Source organism: Theobroma cacao, chromosome 9 (genome assembly GCF_053813885.1).
Source record: "Theobroma cacao isolate CCN51 chromosome 9, ASM5381388v1, whole genome shotgun sequence".
NCBI classification, from domain to species: Eukaryota; Viridiplantae; Streptophyta; class Magnoliopsida; order Malvales; family Malvaceae; genus Theobroma; species Theobroma cacao.
The window spans coordinates 14,062,434-14,084,006 of NC_142647.1; the positions used below are offsets into that span (position 1 = coordinate 14,062,434).

The window sequence follows — 21,573 nt, forward strand, 5'->3', positions numbered from 1 at the left end:
CCAATGAACAATTCCACACGTGATCTATTGACACAAGCATATGTGAGAATAAAACACAAAAAAAAAAAAAAAAACCGAATAGTATCTTCAAGATACGCTTTAATTTAGATGATCTTTCTAGAACTAATAACGTTGTGGTGGTTAAATATAGCTTTCTTCCCACTTTCAAAGGGAACATATACCAATACCAAACAACACACGTCAATGGGTATTTCGATTTTTAATATTAAAGAATAGATATATTTGTCATTGAGCTTAATATTATTGTGCATCTTCATTCTCTATACTTCATATGACACTTTGTTTATGATCTAAAAATATAAAGGGGAGAAAAACGGATGCATGTTCTCCATGTTATCTCATTGACGTTCGTAAAAGAGAGGAAACAGTACAAGGAAAAATTTCGTGAGAGACAAAGTAGGCTAAGCACAATTCGGCCGAAAATGAAATAACAAATCGAACCGTTTCGAATTTATTATAGATGGCTTAAAAATTTCGGTTACTTCAATCTTATTCAATTGAGTTTTTGTCTCTAAAATTTATAACTGAATTGATCGCACAAACTAATTATCGATATTATATATATATATATATATATTATTTTTTTATATATATTTTCTTCTCCAAAATCCCTTCTGCTCTACCTCATTTCCGAACTAAACCCCCAAAAAAAATATTATGTATAGAATTTTCAGTGTTCAAAACACTTTTCTTACTTTGAGAGATCGAAAACAAAATCTTAATTTTGAGTTGAGTGCAATGGTAAAGAGATTGAAGGATAAATTTAACAACGATTGGAAACTGTAAAAAATAAATACGGTGATTTACATTTCTTCTATTCTTGATCCTGAAAAGAAAACTTTGATTCTGTGGAGTTTTGCTTTATGAAATTGTATACTCTTCAGCATGCTTCGTTGATGATTAAGAACCTAAAAAGAAAACATTGGAATAATTATGAATATAAAAGAATGTTTCAACCCCAATATGAGGCAGTTGGCGAAGGAAGTCAAGTGAGCCAAATTACAGATATCACTAATGAAATTGGAATTGAAAAACAAACTAAGGGTCCATTTGGTAACTGTAAAATAAGTTGCTAAAGGAAAATTTTTTTTGTGTAAAATATTTTTTAAGAAAATCTAATATTTCTTGTCATTTACATAAATTGTCGAAAACATATTTCGTTGTTCAGATCATCTTTTGGAAAATATTTACCTCAAATGTGTAAGTGCCTTATTATTTTGAAGGAAATAAAAAGATCCTGTTTTAGGACCTTATTATTTTGAAGGAAATAAAAGGTAAATATTCAAATAATGACAAAAGCTAGGGATGATAGAGCTAAAGATTTAGGGATTTAGGGCAGCATTTTTTTTTAACAGGAGTCTTTTTTTTTTCTTTTAGCATGGTGAAAATTGTCTTACGCCCTTCAAAGACATAAGACAATTTTCGAAATTAACTGGTCTTTTACCCATTGACCCGTAAAACTTTTTCCCTTAAGATTTCATTTTCAGTCAACCAAACGTCATTATATTTTAAAAAATGTTTTCCGAAAAAGTTTTTACTTCAAAACAAATACACCTTAAACTAAAGTTGTTTTCTTTGAGTATAAGAAGTGTAGGATTGAAATTGGCAAAAAAAAATTAAAAACAAAATTGGATAAGCATTTAAGTGATCATGACGTTGCTAATGATTATGATTTCGATGTTCATATATTTTTTTTTTATAATTAGGAGGAGGGAAGTTTCGAACCCTATTATTTAGACAAAGATAATACACCAACCAATAGACCCAATGCTTAGGTGCAGTAGACGTATACTTGATACATATAAAAATCCTAAACTCTTAAGTTTGTAAACTCTTATTTGTGCTCAAAATTAGCTACGCGAATTTTCATATGTTGATCCAATCGACATTGTGAACAATTTGATAAAGTTTGATAAAGTTGAATTAGGTATTTACATTATTTATACTATCACTTCATTTTTCTTTTCCAATTTTTTTTCTTGAAAAATGTTGCTCACAATTGTTGGAAAGAGGACTTGAAAATAGTTCTAATCATAATAATTGACCGGACAAATTGAAGTTTTTCGATTTCTATTATTTTGAAACTTTCATATAAATCAATGGATTCGATTATTTTCGTTCTATTAATTAATTGGATTGTCAAAAATTTCAAAGCGAATCAACCAATTGGATTGAATGCCACCCCTAAGAAAAAGCATTTTTCTAGGGTTGCCATTGCCATTGGTTGTCAAAATACACAACAGAAAATTAGTAAGAATGCAACCAAATTGGTAGACAGTATGCCAAGACAAAGCTCCATTAATTGTAGTTATTTAAAAATAAGGCCAGACCAAGACAAATACAAGTGGTACCCTAAGCAGCATCAGCATATCCTCTGTTCTCTTACCAACTAGTTGCAAACCAAGATTAATTTGCCTTCTACCACAATAGCACCATCAATGCTGAAGATAACAAACCGGCCCATAAATAATAGGGAATGCCCTTCATCACCATACTTTAAAGCAATATGCAACAAAGCCTTTATCATGGAAAAATTTATATTTTATATCTACAAGTGGGAAGATATACCTCATTCTCAAAGCATAGCCATGCATTCAATTTTTATAGAAAGCGCGGTACCTAGCTAACAAAATTTTCATGCTGTAAAGTGCTACTTGAATAATTTCTACTTTCAAACAATATAAGAGTAGAATGCAACAGCAATCAATTTCATAAGACCGCAAGTACCTGAATCCATTAAGAAGAAGAAATTAGGACTAATGGTTTTTTTTTTTTGACGGGTGGAGAAGGGGTTGAGAGAAGAGTTAATGCTTGAGGCATTGCCAGCAGTAACAGCTTGCCCTATCTTCCTTAAAGCTCAATCTAAGCTTCCTCAATTTTGCAGGATCAAACTACAAAAGATCGAAATGAAATGAGAAAGGAAGATCATCAGCACTAAAGCATGTAATAAGACCACTACCGTAGACTAACTAAGCCTGGAGATTTGGTATTTCTGGGAATTAAACCAGCTGTTGGACAGTTATATCCAAAAAATATTGATATCCACAAAAATGATGGGCCTTATACTAGTCAAACTTAACCAGTAGAGAAATTACAGAATTATATTTTTCATGGTGCAGTAGAGAATTACTTGGATGGAACTACTTTCTACCTTGTAATAGAGAAAGCAAAGGAGTAGATTAAAAAGGATGTCTACAAGGAAATGAAAGGAAACATTATGCACCACCAACCAGGTGAAATGCCAAAAACAATGAAGCCAATGCATCCACTAGTCTTTCAATTATTTTAACAGAACTGTTGGTGTTGGACCCAACTTTACCGACATAAAGGGACAAACATATTTTCTTCTTTTATTATCATTATTTTCAACAGGGAATGGATCACAAAAATATCTTATCGTCAAAATGCTGAACCTTCCACATGATAGATATTTAGTCAAGGAATCTTCAAAAAAAAAAAAAAAGATACTTAGTCAAGGACAACAAAACGCTAAAACACAGCAAAGGAAACTGTGAATGGCTTCCCTTTTCCTGGAGAAACTTCAACCTGCATATACAGGTTTGTGAACTTATGTTGACTATACCTTTACATAAAGAGTTTTCCCTAATGTTATCATGAAACCAAAATTGCATTGGAACAATTTCCCAAGCCAGGATACTATTGCCTTGAGCAGCAATTCCAAGCTAAGAGCACTGAATAGCACAAGGATCCTGCCAGGGGAAAAAGGTATAGCATATGAGAGAATCTTAACATGCAAAAGACTTTGAAAAGAATAAGGTTAATTCTAAGAATAGTAGCACCTAGAGGGTAAAAAAATAAGAAACAACGTAAATGAAAAGTACAACCGAAAAGATAACAAGCATTTCAAAATATCTAAATGTAGGGTGCAAAGACAGTTAAAGGAGCAACTTATTAATGAGATGTGATCGAAACTTTTGTATAAGGAGAAACATACAAGTCAAACAAACAGCGACTAGCTCTACTTTAGAAAATGCTAAAGACACCAGAAAACATTATAACATACTGCAAAGAGACACTACCTGCTCCTCTTGTGCAAAGGCATGTTGCTCAAAATATGTTTCTGCACATACTTCCATTCCAAAGTCATTATACACATACCAAAAAACCCATCTTTGAGTATGCCATCAACTTAAGAGCAATACGTGTAATGGCATATCCCAGTCGAGATCCCTTTCTGTTCATAAAAATGGAGATGGAACTTTCAGTAACATAGGAACAGCATAGAGATTAGAAATCAACAAAGATTTTGCAAGTTCACTAGTAAATTGGGAGCTACATTTATTGAAACAACGAACCAAGAAATAAAAAAGGTGACAACGCTTCTGCAACCAAACCAACGATTTCATGTGGTGCAAGTCTAGGTTTAATGACATCAATTTAAGCCGGTACAAATAATATTACCGTACAGGAAAGCTTTATAAAAACAATTCTTCAAGTTAAACTTGACTGACATGCCACCTAATAGCCATTTCAGGTACAAGCTCTTCAATTTTGACTCAATCAGTTCAGTGCAATCAACTTGCTTGCATCTCAGAATATTCTTAAAACAGTAAAAAAAATATTATTTAATTTATGAAATGTATTCAACATTTGCAAGATAAAAGATCCTTCAAATTCTAATGAGTTTTGAAAAAGCAAAATGACAGCATGAAACAATTGAAGGCTTGAAATATACCATGAAGGCACACCTATCTGAAGTGTGGCAGTCACCCTATCCCAAAATAGACCAACTCAGTCATCTGATTTGAAGGTTCGTCAAAAGTAATTTAAATAGTTAAAACAACATCAAGCTAAGGAGAGCCCAATTCCCTGCACCAGAGATTAGTTAGAAGTTACCTTCATCACAAGCTGCAAGGCTTCAATATATTCCAACTTGATATCTTTCAGAGCATTCCTTTACTAACCAATTGCAGTGACAACTTAAACCCCATAAGAGCCATCAGGAAATAGCATATGCCCATTTGCATAAAATGGAAGAAAGAAATCTGGACATTGGCTGAACCAACTTGAAGGCCAACTCTTTCTGTTACTTTAACGAGCTTGAAGGCAAAACAAGACACCATCTTTCAACAGCATAAATTTCTTTCTACACATTAAATGGAGATGAAAAACTCTCCTTTTGACCTTCTTTGACACAGTTGCTGACCAAAATAAACCAAGTCACATCATTGGGTACAAAGCCATACTCCACACCTCTATGTAGAAGTAAACAGGCCTCATCAAACACACCCTCTTTGCAGTGCCAACTAATCAAAGTATTATAAGTAATAGCATCAGGATAAATCCCTTCAACTTTTAATTTGTCAAACAGACTCAATGCCTCCCTTATGCGTCCAGCTTTGCAAAGACCATTTATAAGGCTGTTATAAGTTACTATATCTGGCGTCAAACCTCGATGAATCATTTCTCTTAGAAACTCAAGTGCATTATGTACCTTCCTGGCCTTACAAAGGCCATTGATTAATATATTACAAGAAATGCTACTCGGAACCAGTCCCTTCCTTATCATTTCTTCAAACAATCCCAAGCCTTTATCAATTGCCCCAGCTTTGCAAAGTGCCTTTATCAGACCATTGTAAGTGATTGCATCAAGAAGGCATCCTCTAAATAACATTTCATTTACAAGCTTAAGTGCTTCTTGGATCTCACCATTCCTCAGAAAAGCATGAATTAGTGTGTTGTATGTTACTTTGTTTGCAATAACACCCACAACCAACATATCACGATACAGTCCCATAGCCGCTTCCATTTGATCGACCTTGCATAAACCAAATATTAGTGAATTAAAGGTAAATATATCAGGCTTACATCCTTTGCTTGACATTTCACCAAGCATTTCCCGAGCTTCATGAATCTTCCCATTCCTGCATAATGCACTTATCAGAGTATTATATCCCACAGTATTCAGGCTGACTTCTTTTGCAGACATTTCATTTAGAACATCACCAGCTTCCAATAGTCGGCCTTCCTTGCATAATCCATCAATCAAAATTGAGTACGTTATCACGTTGGGCTTGCATCCCTTGCCCTCCATCTCATTAACCAATTCAAGAGCTGAACCTAGACATCCTTTCTTGCAAAGTCCATGAATCAGAATGTTAAATGTAAAAACATCAGGCTTGCAGCCAATACTTAACATGATATCATACACAACAGCCTTAGCTTCATCAAACCGTCCGCTTGCCACATATCCATTTATCAAGGTATTGAAGAGAACAATGTTTGGGCTGGGCACTTTGTCTAATAATGCCCTTGCTTCATCAACTTGGCCTGTTTTGCATAACCCTTGCATTAAGAACCCATAAGTCAATTCATCAGGGATGAAGCCCCGGAGAAGCATCCGATCAACCACTTTTACTGCCTCATGAATACGGTAGAGCTTGCAGAGGCCATGGATAACATCATTAAAAGTCTGAACATCAGGACTGCAACCCATCAGAAACATTTCCTCCAAAAGTTTCAGTGCCTCATTAACCCTGTTGCTTTTTGACAATGCATGTATCAAAGTATTGTAAACCACTGAATTTGGCACACATCCATGTTTCGTCATATCCCTAAGCAGCGAGCAAGCAGAATCCACTTCATTAACGGTACAAAGTGCTTTCATAACCAAACCAAATGTATAAACATTGGGAGAAATACCTTTATTTAACATGTCATAGAAAACATTCGGTGCAACTTTATGGCAATTGCCAGCCACCAGAATATCCAAGACAACATTGTAAGACCTAACTGTTGGTTCACAAGAATAAACACTCTTTATATCCAACAACAACCTAGTAGCCTGACCAGGGAAACCAGCTGTTCCATAATATTTCATGATCAAAATGAAAAGGGATTCTTTAAAAACAACCCCTTCTTCTTTCATTTGCATCAATAAGCTATCTATGACCTTAAATTCCTTAGCTGCCCCAAGTTTATCGATAAGAACATAATACACATCAAATGTATGGCAGTAGCCTTTCTGGGAACCAGCCCAATGAAACAACTTTAAAGATGTGGGAACATCAAGTGGCAATTCAAGTAATTTACAAAGCTGATAAGGAGTAATCTTATTGAATGACTTTCGAAGTTCATCGAGGTCAAATGGTTTGAGTAATCTCTCCCATTCATTTTCAGACTCTGATTGATTGCTCTTGGAATAATATTTAGATGAGCAAACTGAAAAATGGGTTTTGGAAACAGATTGCAGGTTTTTTCTGACATGTAATGCAAGGTTTTTTAACCTTCTGAACATTACTCTAAATGGGTAGCTCAAAATCTGCACATTTACCTCTTTTATGATGAAAATTTCTGAAAGAACATTGTTGTAATGCTCCAGGTCCTGAGATGGAGCTGTGGTTTTGGCTTCCACTGCAACCGATCAGCTGCTTCGAGATTTTTGGTTTGTGGGTTTGGGACACGGAGAGAGTAAGCAAAGAACCAAAGAGGGAAGAGGGGTAGATCGGGGTTTTACTAATCTTTTGAAAATCAAGTGAACTCAGTGATTAAGAAAATTTCATATTACTAATTCTCATTCGATGCATAGCGTAATTGTTTTTTCTTGATTCCATTAATAAGTAAAACTAATTTACAAATAAATAAGTTCAATTAAATTTAGGTTAAAGTTAAATTACGTTTCACAATTGATGGGACTGGATAAAAAAATATAATATTGAATATTGAATATGAAGGAAAACTGTCACCGTATATCTATTTCACAATTATATATTTATAATACAAAGAGAATATAATTATTAATAATTTTATTTTATAAAATTATTTTAATTTTATTTTATTATTAAATATTAATTAAATTTTTAATTTTAATTTAGTTATTTTTAATTATTTTTATAATTAATTTATATTTAAATAAGTTATTTTAATTTTATATTTATTTTTTTTAATTTGATTATTATTTATTAATTTTTATGTTTTTATAAGATTTAAGAAAATTGAACTTAATTTTAAAAAGTAAGGTGTTGAAAGATTCAAAAATTTGTTTGCATATGTTTCAGTGTTTTAATTATAACTCGCTCTACAGAACTCCAAATGATGCTATTCTTAGACCATTGAAAAGCTAACAGACAGAGTTACAACTTTCATGAAGAACACTTTACCTAGTTCTGCCTCGAAGATAGAAAAAATCGCGTCAAAAAATGACTAGATGTATTGTGATGAGAATGGTAATTTTTAAAGACTACAATTGATGATTGGGCCTCTTATTACACTTGTTAGCTCAATTAAATCATAGGTCAATTTAGAGAACTATAAATTAAGTTTGTTAGTATAAATAGGATATTTTTAACAATATTAGGTGAGACAACTTTTGGATATTCAAAAAGCTAGAAGTAGAGCTGAAACTTGTAGAGCAAGTCTGCAATTATTTGTTTTGTTTCTTCCATAGCTTTCATTTTTTTTGTTACTCTCAATGGTTGAATTATATACAATGTTATTTATCTTCGCAATCATAAGTAACTATTTTTTTTCTAGGATTGCAATTGAACTCACATATAATCTAAACTTTTAATCTTTTTTTGGCTAATCTTTTTTTGGCTTATCTTTAATGGGATTTGACTTGTTTATTTCAATTTGCTCTTAATGCTTTTAATTGCTTGATCACCAATTAAATTGATTCAGGAACCTAAACAAACTTGGAAAAGGGAGTTTAGTATAGACTGAAATTGGGATAGCATATAATCATATTAATTGATTTGCGTATAAGATATAGGCCATATGTAATCAGATTAGAAACTGAACTTAATGAATCTGTTTTAATTTCAATTCACATAAGGATATAGTGTTTTGATTAAAATAGATATTTTTATAAGATGAGTCCAAAGACCCTTATAAATAATTAAGGACTCTAGGTTAGCAATTTAACCCATTAAAATAAATTAAGGAAGAGAGTTAAGATTTAGATAAAGTACGAGGGATATTATAATCCTAGGCTTGTTTGATTTGATTTTTACCTAATTATCTTGTTGCTTTGATTTTTCTTTTTAGTATAAATTTTGGTTGATTAGTTTTAGTTAATTAATTTAGTTATTTGAATTTGATTGTTTGGATTAGATTAAATGGTTATAGCTTTAGTACTTAGTAAAATTTTATATCAATTCTCTGTAGGATCGATACTCTGTTTACTTGTATACTATCTATTCAATACGTATACTTGCGTAGTAGAATTTTAACTGATAGTTATCAAGTTAGTTACCACAATTCAAGTTTTGATAAAACATATCTCATTATAGATTTAAATATATCATCCTTAATGCTTGTATCTTGTCCTTGAAGTGAGCTTTATTTGCATGGTGGTTTAACTGATGCTATTTGTAACTCTAATATGTCTCCACAAGATGTGTGGCGCCATGAATGACTCCAATCTTGATTAAAAGGAACTAAAATCGTGCTTTGAGTAACGGTTTAGTGAGTGCATCTGCTAACTGATGTTCTATGGGGATATGGTTAACATGAAGTTGCCATTATTTCACTTTGTTTCGGACAAAAAAATAATCTAATTGCAAATGCTTCATCTTTGTATGAAAGACTGGATTTTTGCAAGTGTAAGTGGTACTTATGCTATCCAGTACACAGTGAGAGAACTAGGTATGACTATCTGAAGTTCATGAAGGAGAGATTGAATCCATGCTGCTTCTAAAAAAGCAGTTGCAATAGCTCAATATTTAGCTTTTGTAGAAGACCTAGCTACTATCTTTTGTCTCTTAGAACTCCAAAAGATGGAAGTGCTTCTAAGACATATGATAAAGGCAGAAGTAAAGGTCTTATCATTAGGATTTCCTGCCTAATCAGAACATATGAAGACTTGTAGAGATGGAGTGATTTCCTTTTTAATGAAAGACCATGGAACGAGGTTCCTTTAAGATATCTCAATATTCTCTTCAAAGCTTGATAATGTAGTGTTGATGCTTTATGCATAAATTGGGATAATTTGTTAACAACAAAATAAATATCAGGTCTAGTAAAAACAAGATATTGGAAAGAACCAACAATTTTCCTGAATTCCTCATTATTGGCTGCTACAAAACCATCATGTAAACGGAGGTGAGCTATAGTATATATTAGTGTGTTTGATGCTTTTGCACTAGACATACCAGCTTTGAGGAGAATATTTAAGATATATTTATCTTGGGGGCATTTTGAAAAATAATCCCTGAAGATAAAATGTTTTTAAAAATAGTCATCTTTATAATTTTAACTATTTTTAGCCAAGTTGGACAAAATTACTCTTAATGAAGTTACACGCTATAATGTTACACGCCATGTACAAAAACCTGTGACAAGCCATGGTTAGCGTGTCACACGCCATGTACAAAAACCTATGACAAATCATGGTTAGCATGTTACACGCCATGTACAAAAACCTGTGATAAGTCATGGTTAGCGTGTTACACGCCAAGTACAAAAACCTGTGACAAGCCATGGTTAGCTTGTTACACAACATGTACAAAAATATGTGACAAGTCATGTACAAAAACTTGTGACAAATTATGGTTAGCTTGTTACACGTCATGTACAAAAACCTGTGATAGGTCATGGTTAGGTTGTTACACGTCATATTAAAAAAAATATTGTTGTTACAGGCAATGTACAAAAACATGTTACACGCCATGGTTAAAAAAAATTGTTACACGTCATGTTGAAAAAAAATATTATTGTTACATGACATATTCAAAAACATTTTGTTACACTTTAATGCCTAAAATGTTGTTGTTACTTACGAACCAAAACTTCAAATCCTCTCAACTTTTTTCTTTTTTTTTTTTGTTTTTTGGACAATTTGGCACAGATTAAAGTGTTTCTAACATGTTTTCATAAATCAAAATACAAATGTTTTTTATCAAAAATACCTACTTTGACTAAAAAAATAATTCTTTGAAAACCTAGATTTATAAATTTCAAAATTTTGAGTTTATTGGTATCTAGGTCCCAAATTGATTTCATTAAAAGCTATTTCATATATTTGTGATTATTTCTACCGTTTTAGTTTTATCCAAAATACCTAAAAATCGAATTTCTCAAACAGCCACCCACCCAAGCACGTCAAAACCATTGCTTGGTGTCTTAAAAGCATAAGAAAAAGAAATCTGAAAATGTGGGAGAGAGAAATCGAAAGCATAGCAGACGAATGCCAAACAGAGAAATCGATAAAATTTGAGAAACTAGGATGGTGAGAGAGAAATTCGAAGCACAAATGAGGAGAAATGAGGAAATTTTGTTATGAATGGTTTAATTTATTTGAAATAGTTTAAAAGGTATTTTCGTCAAGTCATGATTAAATATGGCTAAAAATAGTTAAATTTATTTTGATGGTTACTTTTAAAATGTCTTTATCAAGAAAGGTCATTTCTCTCAATTTTCTCTTTATCTTGAGATAGAAAAAGACTTTATTGTGTACGAACAACTTCAATGCCCAGAAAGTAGTTCAAGGAACCAAGATCCTTGATAGAAAACTGTGATGCAAGACTTTGAACAAAGTTAGAGAGAAATGTCGTATGGTTTCCTATGAGAATCAAATCATCAATATAGACTAGTAGATATGTGATGATGCCATTACAATGATAAATGAATAAGGATGCATTAGGTACTGATTGAGTGAAGCTAGAAGAAAGCAAACAACTACTCAAGGCTTGGTCCCATGCTCGAGGTGCTTGTTTAAGGCCATGGATTGCCTTCTTAAGCTTGTAGACAAAATGTGGCTTGGTCTTGTCATACAAAACTGAGGGTTGCTTCATGTATACCTATTGTTGATTTCTCACGCAAGTACATGTATCGTTAACAAGTAATATAGTAATGAAGTAGAGTATCGTTCTCACAGAGAATTGTTTAATTCCTACTGTTAACTACTAAAATTATAACATTTAATTTTAACCAAACAATTAAAATAAAAAAGAAAAATTAAAACTAATAAACTAAAACTAAAACTAAATAGTGAATAAAACTCACTTTAACTACCAAACCTAAGATTATAATATACCTCAATACTTCATCTGATTATTGTCTTTCTCTCTTAACTCAGTTTAATGGATTAAATTGTTAACCTAGAGTCCTAAATTATTTATAAGTCTCTGTCGAGTTTCTCATAAAAATACCTCTCCCAATTAATTTACTATATGTCTATGCAAATTAAATTGAAGAAAGATTCATTAAGTTTGTGCTCTAATTTTGGCTACATATGGCTTATAGGTGTATGTCTATCCTATATGCAAATCAAACCATCTAATCAACTAAGTGCATTCAATCATACACTATTCTATTCAAGGTCTACCTAAATCTCCTTCGTCAAGGTTTAACCTAGGTTTCCAATTCAATCTAATTAGTGGCCAAGCAATTAAAAGCATTAAGAACAGAATAAAATAAACAACTTAAGTCTATCAAACATAAGTAAAAGAGAGATAAATAATTTAGACTACATATTGAGTTCAATCATAATCTTATATTAAAAATTTAGTTCTCCATCAAGCCATACATCATCATTAAATAAAATTTAAACATTAAAACCAAGGGAATAAAAGAATAACAAAAAGATAGAAAAAACCAAGGAATGTATTCATGATCTCCAAATCTCCTTGAATTCTTCAAATTCCATCAATGACTCTGTAGCTTGACTTTCAGCTGTTAATCTGATGTTTTTTTTTCTTCCCTTTTTCAGTCCTCCGAAAGGTTGTTTTTATAGGCTTTGAAGCTAGGCCAAGTTGGGTGAAGAAAGAAGTCAATTTCAGTTTGGATGTCCTCATCAGACTATGTAAGTCATAGCCTTGCCTAATTAATTAACAAAAATCGTAATTGCTCTAGGACTGCTGCCGTGTGTTAACTTTGATAAGATTTTTGATCATTCTACATACCGAACTGGGTGAAGTGGTAAACATAAAAGTTGTAGATATTTCTCTTAGATTTTCAATGGTCTAAGAATTGCTTCATTTGAAGCTTTGTAAAAAAAGTTATGGCCAATATACCGAAACATATACATTGAAAGTTTGCACCTCGAAATTGCTCTCCTTCTTCCATTAAAATTCTTCTTTCAAACACCTACAAAAGCACAAGAAAATCAATAACAACCTATCTTAATCATATTAACACCAAATTAATCACAAAATTAACCAAAATTAGATTGACTCACTTAAAATAACTAATTTAAAATAATTAAATAAAACCTACTAATTTATATGCATTACTACAAGAACTAAACTAAATTATTATCAAAATTAAGCCCAAATGACTCTATATCATAGAGTTGTCAATACCTCTTTTGTTTGTGTGCCTTGTAAGAAAGCATTATTTACATCCAACTTATGTGATGGCAAATTGTTAGAAACTGCCAAGCATAGAACTAACTATATGGTGAGAAGTTTGACTACAGGGCTAAAAGTTTCATTAAAGTCAAGACCAAGCCTTTGGGTGAAGCCTTTTGTCACTAATCTAGCTTTGTATCAAGAAATGGAACCATTAGGGTGCGTTTTAATTCTGAAAATCCACTTGCAACCAACTAGAGTTCTGTTGTTGGGAAGTGGAACTAATTCCCATGTGTCATTGTTTGTAAGTGCAGCATATTCGTCAAGCATAGCTTGCTTCCAATACGAGTATCGGATAGCTTGTGTAGCGTAAGTTGGTTCAATGGATTCTGGAAGAGGATGAGTGGTGGCTAGATGGAGCTGTTTAGGTTTAAAAATATTGTTTTGTGATCATGTAAGCATGGGATGTGTTCTTTGAGGTTAAGGTGGCATAAGAGGTTGCAAGGCTAGGTTAATAGATGATTGAGGAAGAGGTGAATAGGCATTTACTTGGGTGGAAGAACTGCCACACATTTCAACCACTTACGGAGATGAATAAAAGGTGGGTCCAGAAAACAGTTGCATCTTGAAAAGGTAATGGAAAGGTTAAAACAATGATAGGTGTGTCATGTGTAGAATGCCATTGAGAGTAAGAAATATCAGAAACTGAAGTGTTGGATGCAGACTTGGTAGCAAATGGAAATTTAGACTTATAAAAAAAAACATATCTTGATGTGAAAATTTTATTAGATTGACGGTCAAGACAAAAATAAGCACTTTGATGCTTAGAGTAATCAAGAAACACACAAGGTGTAGATTTGCTTTGAATTTTATGTATGGTATAAGGTTTAAGCCATGGATAACATAAACAACCAAAAATTTTGACTTTAGCATGATTAGGATCTTAATTGAAAAGTAACTAATAAGGACATTTGTTTCCAATGACAAGAGATGGCAATATATTTAGTAAATAAACTGCAGTAGAAAAGTAAAAGACCAATATGACAATGGCATGGATCATTGATGTAGTAAAGTAAGTCCAATTTCAACAATACTTCTATGTCTAAGTTCAACAATTACATTGGTTAAAGGGCTTGTAGGGGTATTTGTAAATGTTGTATGCCAAATGAATTGAAGAAAGATTTCAACTTTGTAAATTCACCCCCACAATCATAATATATTGTAACAATAGAAATTTTAAAATAATTTTTAACTAAACTCTTAAATTTAGGAAGTAGAGAATAGACATCATATTTAAATTTCAATGAAAAAAACTAGATATATTCAGTAAAATAATCAACAAAAGAGATATAATATCTATAACGTTCAATGCTAAAAACCCTGACTGGCCCCTAAACATTAGTATATATGATTTAGAGGTCCTCTACTAACTAAACTAGACTTATAAAAAGGAAATTTGTGAATTTTATTACAATAACAAGCATCACAAGATGTAATTTTTTTGGTTGAAGAGCAAGGTAGAGAAAAAGTCTTGACAACTAACTACGGAGTTTAAGAAGAAAGGTGACCTAGTCTTTGATGCCATGCATAAATGTTTGTCTTGAGTCCAAGATTGGCAAGTGTAGAAGGTTTAATCAAAGACTTAGTTTCTTGGAATGCATAAACCCTATCTCTATTCAGGCCTTGAGCAAGTGGCCTCCTTATTTGAAGATCCTTCACCAAGAAAAAAGATGGAAACAATTCAACAGACATTGTTAGTGTTAATGAATTTGGAAATAGATATGACATTGGTTTTTGCTTGAAAAAAACATAAAACATTATTTAAAAAAAAAAAAACTCAAAAGAATGATGAATTAAAGTTAAACTAGTGTGAGAAATTGATAAACTTGTGCGATCACCAATCAAAAGTTCATCTAGACCTTCATACTCAAATGCAAATTATAGGTTGTGCAAGTGACATGATGAGATGCACTAAGTCAACTAACCACTAGGGGGATGATGCTTTTGTTCTAACATAATTAGTAGTTGGAGTAGAAGACTTAGGTCTGATTTTGAAGCAATGGTTGGCAGAGTGTCTGAGTTTATCACAGAACTAATAAACAACCTTGAAGTTGGAATAAGATGAATTCTTGGAAGAATTAGATGGTGAGGAAAATCTGATATTTTGAGGAGGTCAAGGTTGCTTTGGTATACCAGAATGAGAACAAATAATTTTGGCAGCAAGATAGGTAGAAAGGATGATAATATCAGTTGATGATTCTTGTTTCTTAGTGACATGATCAGATGCACCTGAGTCAACTAACCATTGGGGGGATGATGCTTTTGTTCTGGCGTGATTAACAATTGGAATAAAAGACTTAAGTTTTATTTTAAAGCAATGCGTGGCAAAGAGTCTGAGTTTATCACAGAATTGACAAACAACCTTGAAGTTGGAATGAAATGAATTCTTGGAAGAATTAGATGATGAGGAAAACCTAATATTTGAGGAGGTTGAGGTTGCTTTGGTCTACCAGAATGAGAAGAAATAGTTTTAACAGCAAGATGGGCAATAGAGATGATAATATCAGTTGATGTTTCTTATTTCTTGATAACTTTTTCATAATTAGTGAGCTTATCTAACAATTCTTCAAAAATAATGTAAGATTCCCCAACTCTTACACCAATTGCAATTTCCTTGAAGTTAGAGCCAATTCCATTAAGAGCATGGATGACAAGTTCATCTTCATTTACAAGCAAATTCAGCAATGCAAGTTCATCAGCAACACTTATGAAATTAAGAAGCATTCAGATACTGTCTTAGTGCCTTTGTGTTTGGTAAGTTTTTCTCGTAAGTTCATCATTCAAGATCTAGACTTGTTAGCATATAACTTACTGATTTTGGCCCAAGCATCAAAGGAAGATTCAGCAAAAGCAAAGAACAACACAACACTTTTTGAGGCAAATGAAGTAATACCATGAAGTAATAGTTGATCTTGTCAAACCCAATGATCATATGTTGGATTAGCAATAAGAAGAGGGGGGTTAAAACCTTCTTGTGGAATCATGGCTAGAGGGCAAAGGGTGAAACCATCTACATATCTAACTTATATCTAACTAAAAGAGACTCAAATGTGGAACCATCTACATATCTAACTAACTTATATCTAACTAAGAGAGACTTGAATTGAGTTTGCCAAGAAGGAAAGTTAAAAGGAGTGAGTTTTATAAGCAGGTGGGTAGCAGCATTAATAATAATCAAGCGATTTTGTAAATTGGAGAAAAGAAGTGTAAGATTAAAAGGGGTTGTTGGAAAGTAGTTAGAATTGTTTGAGCTTCAAGAAGACATGGAGGTTGAAGAAGAAAACTCGATGGAGCTTACAATGGCTCTGATACCATAAAGAAATTCAATATAGAATATTGAATATGATGAAAAACTGCCATGGTATTTTTATTTCATAATTATGTATTTATATTACAAAGATAATATAGTTATCAAAATACTAGTTGATAAGATAGTTATCACAATTCAAGTTTTGATAAAACATATCTCATCTATAGATTTAAATATATCATCCTTAATGCTTGTCTCTTATTCTTGAAGTGAGCTTTATCTGAATAGTGATTTAACCGATACTATTTGTAACTCTAATACATGAATATCAAATTGTAATATTAATTTTTTAAAACATTCAAGGAAAGCATCCATGCAAAGATTAAGTTAATTTTAATATTTTTAAGTCATTAAAATTAATATAATTAAAAAATTTTAACTTAAAAATAAAAATAATTATTTTTTCAAGGAAAAAGAAAAAAATGATTAAATTGTGAACTATGCTTTAAACTAAATTTTAAATTTTATTTTTTTTTATTTTGATCCAAGTTATTCATATATTTTTTTCATATCATCATTAGGTTTTGAGACATCAGAATGATGTGACATTAGCAAGTGATTTTTCAATTTTGGTTTGATGTTAGGAATTGTTCATGGTTTGGAGTTTGGAATTGTTCATGATTGATATGTATTTAACTATGATTGAAAATTATGGTTGATTTTAGATATTATTACTATTTTAAGGTTAGATGTTAATGTATGTTATTTATGCTAAATTTTATTATATTTGATATTATTATTATTTTGTTATATTTTTTTTATAATTATTGATTTAAATTTGAATGATAAAATTAAATATTTGTAATTTAATTGTGGAAATGTGTAAAATGTGTTAATCGTTATTCATGTTTACAATCGTATTGTGTCTAAAAAAAATTCTAACACGTTTAGTAAATGTGCTAGTTGTGTCGTATTATGTTACACAGTTAATAATTATATCTGTGTACGTGTTTCAGATTGTGCACGAATAATTATTTATGTCATGTTCGTGTTCACCTAAATAATCATTAATACCATATATTGATACGACATGATTACACATGCGAATACGACATGATTAGACATGCGAATACGAATTGTGTTAAATGTATTAATTGTTATTCATGTTTACAATTATGTCATGTCTAGAAAAATATTCTAACATGTTTAATAAACATGTTAGTTGTGTCATGTTACATAGTTAATAATCATATTTGTGTACGTGTTTTAGATTGTAACCCAAATAATTATTCTTATCGTGTTCGTGTTCACCAAAATAATCGTTAATACCCTATATGGACACGACGCGATTAAACACACGAACATGAATTGCCACCCCTAGTGAGGCATTTGGAAACCCCCAAGTGATGTGGCTGAAGGGTTAGTTTGAGCCCTTGTGGCATGTGCAACACATAGGTGTGCTATAGGTATGAGTTACTAGTCTCGTTTAAGTGTTAGAGGGGATGAATAGCACAAAAAAATTTTTTGTTCAGTCCTTTAGAACTTGTAAAGCTCTTAATCAACTAGATGAAAGGAAGGACTAGAGCTTGTTAGAATAATAAGACACTAAATAATGAAGGGTAAAGAGAAGTGGATAATTCAATAGTATTTATATTGGTTCAGTCCCCTTGACCTACATCCACTACCTTGATCCCCCAATCAAAGATTTTTAACCCAACTTCATTATACAAGTAGAATTAACATATTCCACCAAGCTTTTACAAGGTAAGCTTCTAACCCAAGCTCTAATCCCTTATAACAAGTTTTAAAGTACTTCTCATACTCTAATTTCCCAAGAAAGAAAAGAAAAATAAGTACAACTAAGTACCTTTACAAGTCTAGACAGATTACAATCAAGCTCAATCACTTTTTCTGGATATAGAATGTAGAATAAGTGTTTTTGGTGAAAGATATTTTTCTTTTTGCTCAAAAAGGCCTTTTTCACTTTAAATCTACTTTCTTTTACTATTAGAGCTTCTTTTTTTACTTAGAGAGTCAGATTTTTCTATTGGAGACAGTTTTTAGCCGTTAGAAACAACTCTGATGCGCTTCTAGTTGTTATTTTATCCTTTAGTATTTAAATTCAAAAAGGGAGACAAATTTTGCTATCAAATTGACATCCAGTTTTGCTATCAATCCATCCATGCATTAGATTCAAGATTGAAAATCTTTGAAATTGACATCAAGTTTTGCTATCCATCTATCCGTGAATTAGATCCAAAATTGGAAATCTTCGAAATTGACATTGGGTTTTGCTATTAGTCTATCCATGAATTGGATCTAAGATTGGAAATCTTTGAAATTAACATCGAGTTTTGTTATCGATCCATCCACGAATCCATGGATCCAAGATTGGAAATCCTCAAAATTGATATTGGGTTTTGCTATTGGTCCATCCATGAACCTTTAGATCCAAGATTGAAAATCCTCGAAATTGGCATCAAGTTTTGCTATTAATCCATCCATGAACCCTTGGATTCAAGATTGAAAATCCCCGGAATTGACATCGGGTTTTGCTATCGATCCATCTATGAACCCTCTCTTGTTCTTAGATTTAAGCTTAATTAAGAAGTTATGCCTCCAAGTGAAATTATTATCTTTAGTTTCACTAAGAAGTTGTGTAATAAAAATCAAGCCTAGATGATCAGACGAATGCAAGTTGAACGAGGATTTGTTATTAATTGTGATGTTTTGCGCAATCACAACGGGCATTAAACCCTTTTAAACATAACTTGCAGCATTGTCTTTCATGGCTGAAAAAAAAAACCTAGGTTTAGAAATTTTTCTGATACCATGAAAAATAAAATATCACAAAAGAATGAAGTCAAAAAAACCCAACTCAGTTTAACAATGAAACATAAAAAGACTATTTATAGAGATAGCACATCTTAAACTTACTTGTAACACAAGTAAATAAGGAAGTATTCTAATCTTAGACATCCTTAGAGTGCAAGTAAAGTAAAAAGATAATAAGGAAAGACTACTTTAGGAAAGGAAAATATCCTATAATATATATAAGGATGCAAATAAAATAAAAGATCAAAAATTCATTCTCCTTTAGAGAAAAAGCAAACAAAAATGAAGAAAAAAGGATGAACCTTCATCGGAGAGTTTACAAAGAGAGAAAAATCAATACAAAGGTCTCCCAAAGCTGCATACGTCCAAAAACCCACATCTTCAAGAACAAATCATTGAAGGTCCATTGGATGGTGTGAAGATTAAAAGAGTTTTGGGGGAAGCTTGTGAGTTGTGGCCTTTACAAGTGAAACCAATTAAAGAACTACGAAGAGGTAGAAAAAAAAAGAAAGTTGAATGATAGCTGTGTAAAAAGAACTAGGTCAATCTCAGAGGAACAAGTTTAGGACCTTGGTTCTAAGGTCAACTAACCATTCCATTATTGGAACTAAGTGGATGTTTAGAAATAAGATGCATGGGTTGAGAAATATAGTGAGAAATAAAGTAGATTAGCACAAGGGTATAACTAAAAAAAGTATTGATTTTGATGAAATTTTTCCTTCCATGGCTAAAATAGAAGATATTAGCTTATTACTTTCTTTTGCATTCCATATGTATTTCAAACTCTTTCAAATAAATGTCAAAAGTGCACTTTTGAATATCTTTATTCAAGAAAGGCTAAATGTTGAATAACCTCTTGATTTTGAAGACTTTTAAATTCCATAAATTTATATGCTTTGAAACAAATTCTTTGGTATGAAAAACTTTCAAACTTTTTAATGGTCAAAGGTTTTTCAAGAGGTGGTGTGGACACAACATTTTTTATATAGAACAAAAGGGATTTTTCTTGTTGGTGGTGTGGATACAACATTTTTTATAAAGAACAAAAAGGATTTTTCTTGTTGATCAAATCATGAAAATTTTTTCTTAATTGAGTTTGGATTTCTCCCCTTGAAACCTTTTAAGTTTCGGCCTAAACTTGCATATAGGTGAAAAGAATAGGATATATGCTTGTGCTCGAGCCAACTGTGAGCATCTCATCCTTTTTCTAGCATGCCATATCAAATCATTAACGATTAAGGAATTTGACACAACCAGGTGATATATCTCATTTACTGCCTCTCTCTAACTCTAACTTTATGCAATATTTCAATCTTTAATCTGATAATAATTAATGATTAATTACATATTTAGTATTCGTACTATGATCAAATGTTCAATTTGATTTCCAAAACTTACAAAATTCGCAATTAGATTTAAACTTTGCTTCCGTTAAATAATTTCACTTACAAGTAATTTGATCAATTAAATTAATAAAGTGACAAAGAAATAATCAATAAGAATGTGCCATGTTTCTAATTCTTATTGGTTGTTTTACCACGTCATCCATTTGATTAACGTAATTTGTAATGTACTTATCTGAATGAAAGCTGGAAACTTACCAAGAATTTATATTCTTCAAGTACATACCAAATCGATATTTTTGTTATAATTGGTATATCAAATGTGTAATTAACCCTATAATATAATCTTAAAATTTTGTTTCCCTCGTCGTACCATGCACCACTGTTGTTAATGGGAAAGAAAGAAGTAAAGGGAGTGAGAGATGTCAAGTATGGTAAACTACTCTTCTGTTAAAAGCAATGACTAAGGTTAGGAGTAGTAGGAGCAGCTTCATAATGAGCCAAACCAAAGTCATGTGCAGATATCAATTTTGTGGACGTATCCTGGCAGCAATGCCCATTAGGCTCCTTCCGGGCAGCAGGGCATGTGCTAGTGTACGCAAGTGCCATTCAATTTCAAGTGACCCACCAGCCGGGCAGGGTCAATTATTAAGCACAACAACATGTGAAATCATGGTGGCAGAAACTACTCAATTAGGAGATCTATTAGAAACCGATTTCAAATTAAATAAATGATACTCATTGGATTTGAGTGTTGGTTTCAAGATATATAAAGTCCAAGCCTTGTGTACTCTAGCTGAAAATATATAATACT

At 32.0% G+C, this 21,573-nt stretch overlaps 1 protein-coding gene across 3 annotated transcripts; it reads right to left on the minus strand.

Moving 5' to 3' along the window:
* Positions 1-3,350: 3,350 nt before the first annotated feature.
* Positions 3,351-7,509, minus strand: LOC18589301 (Pentatricopeptide repeat (PPR) superfamily protein). 3 transcript variants are annotated; one of them, XM_018126962.2, is made up of 4 exons: positions 4,879-7,509; positions 4,718-4,753; positions 4,062-4,216; positions 3,351-3,731 (listed from the first exon to the last, which is right to left on the minus strand). In XM_018126962.2, the coding sequence occupies exon 1, from the start codon at positions 7,277-7,279 to the stop codon at positions 5,129-5,131; it is 2,151 nt and encodes a 716-aa protein (XP_017982451.2). In that variant the 5' UTR covers positions 7,280-7,509; the 3' UTR covers positions 3,351-3,731; positions 4,062-4,216; positions 4,718-4,753; positions 4,879-5,128. The 3 variants fall into 3 exon arrangements, with proteins under 3 accessions (XP_017982451.2, XP_007014265.3, XP_017982450.2); XM_007014203.3 differs by having other exon boundaries at positions 4,718-4,781; XM_018126961.2 differs by lacking the exon at positions 4,718-4,753.
* Between the last annotated feature and the right edge of the window lie 14,064 nt (positions 7,510-21,573).